Raw genomic sequence first — 12,799 nt, 5'->3', positions numbered from 1 at the left:
GCTCCTGTATCTTATTAACTTCTGAACTTAACCCATGTGCTAAATTTGAGATAAAACACTGACTTTATCAATTCAGATACATATTTCATCACATAACCATTCTGATTTTGCTTCAGACAGGTTATGATTAATTGCAAATGGACATTTAAAATAAATTAGATTTTAAGTACGTATTGTAAGTAGTGGTTGGAAAAGTTAAATTTCAGTTTGTATATATTTGCACTATTGTCTGAACTCAGTTAACTCCTGGGTAAACACACTCATAACCAATTAAGAGTACAAGGAAACCTGCCCAGTGGATTTGGATGTTATTGACACCTCATACTTTACATTATTCCAGTATTAGAATGCTGGGATGTATGACCGTATTACTGCTGGGCTTAGACATTACATTAAGCACACGTCATTGGTTAAAAAATTATAGCCATTATACTTCTCAAAGATGACCAAAGCGTTATGACTCATTACATTCAGTCTTACAATAGCATTTCGAGAAAAACTAGTCCAATTCAATAAATGGTACTTAAATGTTTTATTCAAGATGACGTTCCAGTTCAGGTGATGGTTGTGTGGTTAGTCTCATAGAAACACACCATTCCACTTAAGAATTAAACAGCACTGATTCTGACACACAAAATGAAAGAAAGCCTTCAAAGCAGCCAGGAAGAATAATAGAATTACAATGGGGGTAACTGCACTGTCTTCATGAACATTGATGACTGAATTACACTGAGAGCAAAAATGAATGAAACAGACAATATGATCTTATCAATCATGCGGTTATAGCTTTAATGTGACATTACAATACAAATTTCTATACCAAAATAATGTTTACCATTAACTATATCAATAAATTTAGTGCATAATACTGTGCGTCAAAAAATAATTTAATGAAGAATTTATCTCGGAAAGGAAATTTATGAACCATTAGGATGGAGAATTGTCACTTCTTCCATTAAATGCCTATGAGGAAAAGAAATAATTTTATCAACTTTTATTTTGATTCCATTAATAACGCATTCATATGTGGACAAGACTTGAGATTTTAATTAAGCAATTTTGTTGTGGTTAACTGGGTATCTGTCATAGAGAAGCATATCACCTCACTTCTAAATTAGGCTAAGAAATTCACATAGGGAGAATGTTTATTCTTTTGATATGGATTATGCATTCTCTCATTGTAGGGGCTCCCCCCCCCCCAATCAAATGCTTAAGTCAAGAGTAATTTGGTGGCATAGTGATTAGCATTACTGCCTCACAGTGCCAGGGACCCAGGTTCGAATCCCAGCTTGGGTCACTGTCTGTGTAGAGTTTGCACATTCTCCCCCTGACTGCGTGGGTTTCCTTTGGGTGCTCCAGTTTCCTCCCACAGTCAGAAAGACATGCTGGTTCGCTGCATTGACCTGAACAGGTGCCAGAGTGTGGCGACTAGGGAATTTCACAGAATCTTCATTGCGGTGTTAATGTAAGCCTTACTTATGACTAATATATAAACCTCAATTGGCCCAGCAAAGATCAAGGAGCCAGACAATAGATAGAAATCTAAACTGCTGCAGATTAAGCATTGCACAATTCACCAACACTGAGCAGTAAGAAGGTTTGTGCTGCTTGTTCAATCAGAACCACTAGACCTTGATTACCTGCAAAGATTTGCATTCCAACTATTATTTTGTAAATTGAGTTTGTATCTTTATATGCCCTGTTTGTGAACCGAACTCCCACTCACCTGACGAAGGAGCAGTGCTCCGAAAGCTACTGGATTTTGCACCAAATAAATCTATTGGACTTTAACCTGGTGTTGTGAGACTTCTTACTGTGTTTACCCCAGTCCACCGCCGGCATTTCCACATAATGATCAATCACCAACAGTGTTCTGGGATTACTGTAGACCTGTTTAGCTCAAAGATTGGAGTTTAATGCAGAGGTTTCATAGAATCCCTACCATGCAGGAGGAGGCCATTCAGACCATTGAGTCTCCAACAGTGCATACCATCCAAGCTCTATCTCTGTAGCCTAACCTACTCATCTTGAGACACAAAGAGATAATTTAGCATGGCCAATCCACCTAACCCGCACATTTTTGGACTTTAGGAGGAAACTGCAGCACCTGGAGTAAACCCACACAGACATGGGAAAAATGGGCAAACCCCAGTCATCCAAGGCCAGAATCTAATCTGGGCCCTTGGCATTGAGAGACAGCAGTGCTAACTACTGTGCTACCATACTGCCCCTGTCTTGGTTCCAATCATCTATGGCCATCTTGAAACCAATATAACACCAAGCAGGCCATTCTCAATTTTCACCCATAGCCAAAACTTGTTGCCTAGTGCTAGTCATTTGGAAAATGAGGTACCGAGGTTTTGAATACTTGCTAAGTGGACCCTAGATAATGGATAGGAGCATTAAGTTAGACATCATAGTAATAATATGTGTGCATCCTCCTGATCACAGTTTGTATCAGGTGTGACAATTGTTGACTAGTGGATAAATGTATCCATGTAACACATCACATGGACCAGGAAATGTTCAGACTCAATCCTCAGCAAATGTTGAGTTAGCTAACTGTGTTTAAGCAGCAATAGATGCTTCACTTATCATTGCTAGCTTTCAAAAGTCGAGGGAAAATAAATTAAACCGGAGTCCCCGATTGTCACTATTATTTGGGGACACTTATAAGCCAAAGTCCTCAGTGTTTTAGAATGGCAACATTCATTTGAATCAATACCTGTTATGAAGTCACCCATGACAAAAAGCGCTAGGGTGAGGTATTGGAGGATTGGAATAATACTCCATCATTGCTTTGAAAAGGGGAACTGAAGAAATTGAAGGAGGAAAGGGAAGACGTCAATAACAGCAAAAACTCACCATTACTGGGATTGATTTCATAAGCTGCTTCCAGGGCTGCAGAGACATCCTCAGGGAGCTGCCGTACATTTATATTTTCAAGTCTGCAGCAGATCACAAACAATTTTCAACTTCAAACTGATTTTTAAAACCCCTAAACCTAACCCTAACCCTGCTGGTACTTTATTTTAAATGTGGCCTCCATTACTGGTAAGTAATGATAGGCCGGATTTTCCAGCCTTGCCCACAGCTGGGATTTTCCTGTCCCACTGCAGTGAACGGAGATTTGGCTGAGCCACAAATTCTCCATTCTTGCTGGCTGCCGGCAGCAAGGTGCGAATGACCAGAGAACTCTGGTCCGTGTCTTGTAACACTTTTTCAATTCAAGGATGATAATTTGAAGCTATGTTGTTTAACTGATGTCACATATTTTTAGTTCTGTGACAGTTTCAGAGCACAGAATAGAAATATAAGGTGGAATTTTACTGGCATGTCTGCCCGAGGTTCATACAATCCCACCTGAGACCAACAGAGAATGTCATCCTCCAAGCCTAGCCCGGTTCCGGAGTTTGAGCGGGCATGCCAATAAAATTCTAGCCATTGTGTAGTTGGGAGTAGATATCTTATTCTTAGGCTTATTTTATCTTTACCTCCTCTCATGAATGTGTTGGCCACTTTGCTGGGTACATTTCTACAAGAGTCTCAATAGCTGCTCTTTATACACAAGTCTAGATTTTTATTTTAATTTATTATTTCGTGGGATATGGTTGTCATAGGTAAGGATAGCATTTATTGCCCAAACCTTGATGTAAGTGAATGGCTTGTTACGCCACTTATTGACGTGGACTTAGAATCACATTTGGCCAAACAAGAATGGCAGAATGACTTTCTTCCTAAAAGGACATCAATGAGCCATATGGGTTTTTACAATAATGATTTGATTGTTCACCATTGCTGAGGCTAGTTTTCAACTCCAGATTTCATTAATTAAATTTCACCAGTTGTTGTGCTGGGGTATGAACGTATGTCCCCATTTTTTTTGCCTGGCCTCTGAATTGCTAGTCCTTCATCAGATTATGAGCATTGGCCATCTTACCATTGAGGTCCTATTGTTGAGACCCATCCTGCTCTTGTTGGACGCACTTCCAATCTTTCTTGCCATCATAGTTTATTTCCCCTTTCAATGCCGGAGCATGCAGACCAATCTTTGTAGCCGAGAACTCCCCAGCCCTTATCAATATCCAAACTGAAGACAATGATTGAGTACAGACCATGGACTGAACCTAGAGTATTCCTGTATAACTGATGAGTTTAACCTTTTGCGGAAGTGAAGATGCACATGACAGAGCAGACAATTAGTTTAACATCTAATCTGATAGGTGACACCTCCAGTAATGAAGGCTCCCTCAGTATGGCACAGCAGTGTCAGTATGATTTTCTGCTCTGGAGTGAAGCTTGGCTTCTCACATAGAGGCAAGACCTCTACCCTCTGAGCCACAACTAACGTCAGAACAGTTACTGAGTGTAGGTGGGCTATTTTATCAATGTGGATATCCAACTAATTCCAATTTTATTTTCAGCCCTTGCCGCACAAATGTACTTTTCCAAAAAGAGAGGTCAAAGAATTTCATACTGGGGAAGAATCATGTCTCATTTTCCTCTTCCTTATCCCAAGTAAGTTGAGGTTAATTGTAATGTTCCAATTGCCACTACGAACTGAAAATGGAACATTCTATTCTATATAGATCAGTTCTCCATTGACTGGGGAAGTTGTTATTTGGTCACAATGGAGCTATATGATTCTTTAATTTACATTCTACTTTTAGTGTAGGAGACGCTCATTATTTTATGTATCAAAACCAATAGTCTTTATGTCACAAAATTAGCTTGGACACAGTGTGTTAGTAGCTTGGAATATTAATTATACCTTCGATTGCCCAGAATTGCAGCCAAGTATTTTTTGATTGCCATCTGCCTCTGGTAACGAGCATAGGTATCTGTAAAGATGTCATCAGAATGTCTCTTGGATATGAGTTCAGGCGCTTCCTCAAGGTTGCTCTCACTATTTTAAAAAGACAAAATTATTCCCAGGTATTACAATGGTTTGAGGATGGTAGTTTGAAATTATATTACTTAACTTAAATCACATACACTGTATTTTAGCAGTTCATAATCTCCTTGCAAGAAAGGGCCTAAAGGCTAATATCTGCAATTTTCACTGTTGCACCCACAGGTAACCAAACAATATATGCTTTCATAAAGCACCAGTATCATTATGCATCATACTGAGTAGCACATTCAGTTTACAATGAATTCGCCAAAGCTGTAACTACTCTATATAAAAAGTATGTATATTATGTATTCAAATAAATTCACTGTGTACTGAAAATGCAATGGATTTTATGCACAAATACTGAGATGAACTGTTATTACTCTGCTACTGAAGGTATTTAGGCTACATTTTACTCTAAAAGGAATATGCTATTTAGCTATTCAATGAGAGAACACTGAAGTCTAGGGAAATGCAATAAATATCCCTTATTATTTTTCAAAGCCCCTGTGCCTCATTTTTCCTCCTACCAAATTGCACCCCTTGCACTTATCTCTATTGAAATAGGGACTCAAACAGGTGCCTGAAGAAGAAAAATACAGGGCCAAGGGGAAGGGATAGGGAGATGTGGGACTAGTTAACTTGTTCTTGCAGCAAGCTGGCACAGACTCAAGGGAGTGATTGGCTTCCTTCTGTGGTGCACCCATTTTGTTTTACGATGCTAACTTTCCATTTACATGACCATGTTTGTGAATGTGTTCTTGGTATTTCACTTTTTTCAGTTTTAACCATAAATACACAGCCCCTGCCCCAATTTGGTGCTATCTACACATTTCCATATTGTATTTCCAATTGTCTAGTCCAAATAATTTAAAGAAATAGTGAACAGCACCAATCCTTTTGGAACATAACTTGCCAACTCCTGCCAGTCTGAGTAACTGCCTTTTACTCCTAACTTTTTAGTTTTCTATTTGTGACCAATTTACTATCCGTTCTGCTTCTTGTCCCCTGTCTCCAAATGCTCTGACCTTAATTGGAGGATTCTACTTATCAGAGGCATTTTAGATCCCAAATGTATCACCTCCGCTATGTTACCCTTATCTAATTTTTCTTCAAAGAATTCAATAAGGTTGAACTTCCCTTTTAAAATCCGAGCCGATTGTTCTTTATATTTTCAGCTTTTGAGATGTTTTCTATTACATCTTTGGGTAAAGGTTCTAATATATTGCCTACCACCTGCATTAAGCTTACTAGTTCCCTGTATGTAATCTGTCTCCCTCTCTGAATGTAGGTATCTCCTCCCTATCCTCTTTGAGAATGCCTGGCTATAATGCATTAGAACCAAGGTTCAATCCTCTTGAAGTTTATCTAACTTGTCTATTATCCCCCTCAGAGGTCCATTTTTGATCTATTTAGGAATAACATGTCCACATGAGGCAAAATTCAATATTTCTGCCATTTCACTGCTGTTGCTTGTGATATCATGCTGTCTATCTCTTAGTAGCCCTTAGATCCTTAATCTTTCTTTTCTTACTTATCGACCTATGGAAATATATTATTGTTTCTTTTTGTATCCTTTAATTTTTTTTGGCATCTAAATATTCCGAGGTACTTTGGGTAATTAAGTTACCATTCCCTATTTATTTCTTTTTATAAAGTTGTTATTATTTATTATACTCACAAGTAAACATACATTAATACTGCAATGAAGTTACTATGAATATCCCCTAGTTGCCACACTCCGAAACCTGTTTGGGTACACTGAGGGATAATTTAGCATAGCCAACACACCTAACCAGCACGTCTTTGGAGGAAACCGGAGCACCCAGGGGAAACCCATGTAGACATGGGGAGAATGCGCAGACTCCACACAGACAGTGACCCAAGCCAGAAATTGAACCCAGATCTCTGGTGTTGTGAGCCAGCAGTGCTAACCAAAGTTAACATTAATGTCAATGGATGTAATCTATTTTAAAGCACTTTTTTGATCAAATATTAGAATTATAGAATCCCTACAGTACTGAAGGAAGCCATTTGGCCCATCGGGTCTGTACTGACTATGATCCCACCCAGGCTCTATTCCCGTAACCTTCATTTATCCTGCTAATCCCCTAACAGTAGGACCAATTTAGCATGGCCAATCAACCTAACCTGCACACCTTTGAACTGTGGAAGAAAACCGGAGCACCCAGAGGAAACCCACACAGACGTGGGGAGAAAGTGCAAACTCGACACATACAGTGACCCGAGGAAATTATATTCTCTGGAATAAAATTTCAGGCAATTAACATCACATTAATAGAAACAGAGAGAGAGAGAGGCATTTAAATTGATAAAGCGCTACAAAATAAACCATAGCAAATTGGAGAAGTGTTGACTCACCCCAAATTTTTGCCCATAATTGTCTGCAGAAGCTTCCTTGCAGACATCTGACCTAGGACTTTCCTGTAGGTGTTGGTGAATATTGCATCTGCATGCCTTTCAGTTCTGATTATATAGATAAGCAGCAAGAATTATTAAAGTCACATTGCAATTAATCAACTTCTAATAAAGCGTACTTAAGTTTTGTTTTAATGAAACTCCATCAACCAGACAGGCCACAACCTTGAGAAGTATCTTAATGCTTTATTTCATATTAAACATTTTAATCATTACCCATCAGAGCCAAAATGGGGATGAAGATATCAGCATTACAACTGAGGATAGAACAGAGAGTAACATACAAACATAGTAATCGTGTTTATGTTGAACCGTGAATGACAGGTGTATTGGACAGAAAACTGAATTAATGAAAAGTTCACAAGAGAAATTTAAGATTAGATGATACATACAAATCCAATAGACACAAACAGGGAAATTGGAAAGATAATTCAGTTTGACATAGGTTTTTAATCCTCTACCTTGCAATTGCTGCTGACCTCACAACAAGTTTGACAATTCTGATACTCAACTGCATAAGCATTGATGTTGTGAGAAAGTTGGACTGCAGGAATCAGGAAATGACATTCTGTCAGAGTGATGGGCTTGTTTGGTTATCTAAGCAAACCACTACTGGACATTGCAAAAGGCAGAACATGTTTCACAAATGTTTTAGGAGAAGAGATTGTTCCTCTAAATAGTGAATTGTGGAACCCATTTATAAATATGTTTACAACTTGGATTACATACAGCATACAGGAAATACGTCTTGAATGGACGGAGGGTGAAATGATGGTCAATGAGAGTGAGATCTACGCAGCACAGAAGTCAAATATGCAAGTGATTGTATAGATGCATCTATTACAGTGTAAATTCTGAGCTAACAGTGTCTGGACTCACCGTTTGCCAGTAGAGTCTAGGGCAGACTCATTGTCCTCAGAGACCCCATCAGCTAGGACAATGTCACTCTCCTCCCCTGGGGAGGTGAGCAATCTCCCCAGTGTTGACCTATTTTCAAATCTACAGTCAGAGACAGAGAACAGCCCTTTTTAATCTGTGATGTAGCACAGTTCTGCTTAATTACAAGAAGAATATTATGAATAGCAATCTGTAACTGCCTTAATAGGCTTTGAAGTGTAAATTATTGGATCACTACATACAATACATCAAACAATTATTTAAAACTTATCTATTAATCTTTAAGCGATTAATCATATCTTAATACATTGGGGTTTCAAAATGTGTTTTCCCACCAATTTGTCTATCATTTAGAATTGGGAAGTCGAGCCTGGGGAATACATGATTTTAGTATTTCACTTTTTTAATTTTAAATTGTCACCTATCTTTTTTTCTTTTTCATTTTTGTATTATTTACTCACAAACATTATACTGTATTTCAGGCCTTGCTTACATTTAGCAGAAATCTTGCATTGACTGAGACCAGTTGAGTTTTATCCCTAGTTAAAGCATACTGGTTTGTTTGACAACATTTAATTAACTTTTGACACTTCAAATAGTGTGAATCTCACACCAAAACCAATAAAACAGGTAAGGGCATCCTTAAGGGAAGTTGCACTAAAACGGAACTATATACCATGTGCACACGCACACGTATATTGTATATAGAGAGTACCATACATAGTATATGTAGTATATAAATTTTATTTATTAGTCACAGTAGGCTTTACATTAACACTGCAATGAGGTTACTGTGAAAATCCTCTAATTGCCACATTTTGGTGCCTGTTTGGGTACACTGAGGGAGAATTTAGTATGGCCAATGCACTTAACCAGCACATCTTTAGGATTGTGGGAAGAAACCAGAGCACCTGGAGGAAACCCATGCAGACATGAGGAGAACATGCAAAGTCCACACAGACAGTGACCCAAGCCGGGAATCGAGCCTAGGTCCCTGGCACTGTGAGGTAGCGGTGCTATATAGTATGTACACATACATATGTATACTCTAAATGGAGGAAAAATGTATTTGACGACTGGAGAAGCAACTTTTTTTTTGTAATTTGACATTCCTTAATGCAAAATCGGATACTGCCAATTCAAAATGTGAACACATTTAATTCACCAAACTTTGTAGATAATTCAGCTCCACTTGGGTCTATACTGACATTCTCCCTCTCTGCTTTAGGTTATCCTAGAGAAACAGGTCTGCTGCTGCCGAACAGTGGTGCCGAATGCGATGGATGTGACGCTGACTGACCAATACAACCAATACAGTACAACGGCCGGACTCACCTCAAGACTGGATACACCGGTGAACACACTGCGTGCACAGTCAGGCAGTAAAACACTAGGAGGGAAGCTCTGCTCAGCATTGTCTGTTGTTAGACAGAGAGGGGTGGTGGGGGGGAAGAAAACAAGAATTGATAATAAATCATTTAAAATTGCACAAGAGATGTGAAAACCGTTGCTTGGGGGGAAAAAAAGACTTTGAATCTTTCGAAGTATAATGCAGTACGCGGCGTGCAGAGCAAACTTACTTACCCCTGGTGGTTTTCGGGAGTGGCAGGAGGGTCGAGTCGAGTTTGGCAGCTGCTGAACTGCTCGGCTGTTTGAACTCGGTTCCTTTGCCGGCTTCTTTATATTGCCAGTGGCGACCAGAGAGGGAGGGCGACACCTACGCCCACACCACACTTAATTTACGTAGTTTATTATTTTCTTCTCTCTCTCCATAAGAAAGTAATGAGAACACGGGCGCGTATACTGCTTAACGCATTTTATTCAGAGATTCAAGCACTTTCCAGCTAATTATTTCGCTTGCTTGCCAACAGCATTGCTTACATACAGTGTCCACACCAAATACATTAACACGCACATTTATAAAAAGTTTATGTTTTTGGGAGGGTGGCGGGGGAGAATGTGTTTGTTGTGCTTAGAACTTGACACTTAAAAAAATAAAATTTACAGTGTTCCAAAGTAAAAGAAGCAGAACGGATATTATATATATTTATATAAACAGAGATTAAAAAGAATAGCTAGAGATTGTGAAAAAACTTCAAAACATTGGAAATAGGCAGGCGGTCCGTCTAAAAATGAGAAAACTGTACCCCCCGCCAAACTTTTTCTCTACATTCTAAAAAAATGTCAAATTAGATTCCATGTAGGGAAAAGTGAAGCGGAATGGTTACTGTGCAATATGGGGGAACACCTGTGTGAGTGGCGGGGAGGGGGGATTTATTTAAATAGTCTATAATTATAATGTTCTGAAATAGTAAAGACAGTGTGCAATTAACATTATCCTCATAACAGTAATTTGTCCATCAGACAGCAAACAGAAATGCCTGTGCAGCATCCCTTTAAATACGCACAAAGTACATCGCATTCATGTTTTTTTTTAGGAAAAAAGAAAATCGACAGAGGGCAAGAGAACGCCTCAAAACCGAGACATTTTGCAAGTTCTAACTTTGCTGAGTAATTTCAAATTCACCCCTCTGCCCATGAGGCGCTTGAAGATGCTTAACGCATCTTGCTTGTCCAACGCTGGGGTGTAATTGTAGTAAGTAGTGAAATTATTGGTATTCTGAATATTCACAGTGCTGCTGAGGTGAAGGCTCCTCTCAAACGAAGATTTTGAGTGGGAATGAAGTGCTTCTAAATCGTCATGTCATTTATCATAGAACTAAGGATATATTCATAACAGGAATTATAGTCTTGATGGGGGGAATGTAGATATACTTAATATTTACAGCAGGAATTGTCCATGTGTCTGCAATGCCCTCTAAAACTCACAAAGTAACATGCTTAGAAAGCCCTCCACCAGAACGTGAGGAATCTTTAAGCACCTGTGATATCGTTGGACATTCGTCGATCAGATAACCCCATTAGTATTCAACACATATTTCTTACTCAGAAATCAACTGCTCACCAACTCTCAGTTTGTGTTCTGCCGGGGGTTACTGAGCTCCAGAACTAATTAAAGCTTTGGTCCAAACATAGACAGAAGAAGAGGTGAGAGTGACTGCCCTTGACAACAAGGTAACCTTTGACTAAATACACCATGTCAATTCAAATCAATGGCCATCAGGGAAATTCTCACCACTGGCTGGAGTCCTACCTGACCCAAGGGAAGATGGTTGTAATTGTTGGAGGCCTATCATCTTAGCCTCAGGACATTGCTGTAGGACTTCCTAACTACACCAATAACTTCCCCTTCACTACAAGGTCAGAAGTTTAGATGTTCACTGATGCTTGCACAGTACCATTTGCACTCTCGCAGATACAGAAGCAGTCTGTGCCCACATACAGCACAATCTAGATAACATTGAGGCTTGGGCGACTGGCAAGTAACATTGGCACCACACAAGCAAAAGTGCCAGGGAAGCTTTCATCTCCTTTACTGTTTGATGGCATTACCATTACTGAAATAAGAACATAAGAACTGGAGCAGGAGTAGGTCATCTGGCCCCTCGAACCTGCTCCACCATTCAATAAGATCAAGGCTGATCTTTTTGTGGAATCAGCTCCACTTACCTGCCCAGCTCACCATAACCCTTAATTCCTTTACTGTTCAAATGTTTATTTATCCTTGCCTTAAAAACATTTAACAAGGTAGTCTCTCAGTACAATAGGAAGTAAAATCTTCAAATTGGTCCCCAGCTTGGTTCATCCAGCAAAATCAGAAACCAAAACTTACGATGACTTGACAATGATCCTTGAAGAACCATTGATCATCACAAAATGGTTTAGGTTCCACTGAAGGAATCAAATGGAACACAAAGGTATTGTTTAGTTTGTGGCAACTTTACAATGGCTGGCACAACATTGTGAGTTTGCTGACTTATTAGGGGATACTCTTTGAGGTTGTCTAGTTTGTGGTCTCCAATGCGAGGCTATACAAAGAAGATTAGTTACTGACCATGTTTCAACTTTAAAGACAGCAGTAGAAACTGCAGTAGCAATGGAACTGGCTGTTATACAGATTTCATGATTTGGTGTGGAAATGAAGATCTGTAAATTGGAAACTGCCCATAAGAAGTCAAAACAGCAATAATCGTGTCACAGATATGCCCAATCCATCACACAAACCAGCCTCCCATCCATTGACTCTGTCTACACTTCCTGCTGCTCCAGCAAAGCAGCCAGCATATTACAGACCCCACGCATCCCAGGCATTCTGTCTTCCACCTTCTTCCGTCAGATACAAAAGTCTGAGTCACGTACCAACCGACTCAAGAACAGCTCTTTCCCTGCTGCCATCAGACTTTTGAATGGACATACCCCGCATTAAGTTAATCTTTCTCTACACCCTAACTATAACTGTAACACAATATTCTGCACTCTCTCATTTCCTTCTCTATGAACGATATGCTTTGTCCGTATAATGTGCAAGAAACAATACTTTTCACTGTATGCTAATATATGTGACAACAATAAATCAAATCAAATCAAAATAAAATAGACCATTTAGTGACTCAATTTTGGAGCAAGGTTAGTCAATGCAAGAGGTGTGACAAAATGGATCACATTACA

The 12,799-nt window shown here is 39.2% G+C and overlaps 1 protein-coding gene across 1 annotated transcript; it reads right to left on the bottom strand.

Moving 5' to 3' along the window:
- Positions 1 to 848: 848 nt before the first annotated feature.
- Positions 849 to 9,934, bottom strand: LOC145353639 (glucagon family neuropeptides-like). Its single transcript, XM_080204406.1, has 7 exons — positions 9,815 to 9,934; positions 9,566 to 9,648; positions 8,213 to 8,332; positions 7,277 to 7,381; positions 4,772 to 4,906; positions 2,866 to 2,948; positions 849 to 963 (listed from the first exon to the last, which is right to left on the bottom strand). The coding sequence occupies exons 2-7, from the start codon at positions 9,643 to 9,645 to the stop codon at positions 956 to 958; spliced, it is 531 nt and encodes a 176-aa protein (XP_080060532.1). The 5' UTR covers positions 9,646 to 9,648; positions 9,815 to 9,934; the 3' UTR covers positions 849 to 955.
- Positions 9,935 to 12,799: the final 2,865 nt, after the last annotated feature.

The sequence above is a fragment of the Carcharhinus amblyrhynchos genome, chromosome 16, assembly GCF_965287045.1.
Source record: "Carcharhinus amblyrhynchos chromosome 16, sCarAmb.v2.hapA, whole genome shotgun sequence".
NCBI lineage: Eukaryota > Metazoa > Chordata > Chondrichthyes > Carcharhiniformes > Carcharhinidae > Carcharhinus > Carcharhinus amblyrhynchos.
This window is presented reverse-complemented; position numbering and strand designations above follow the sequence as displayed.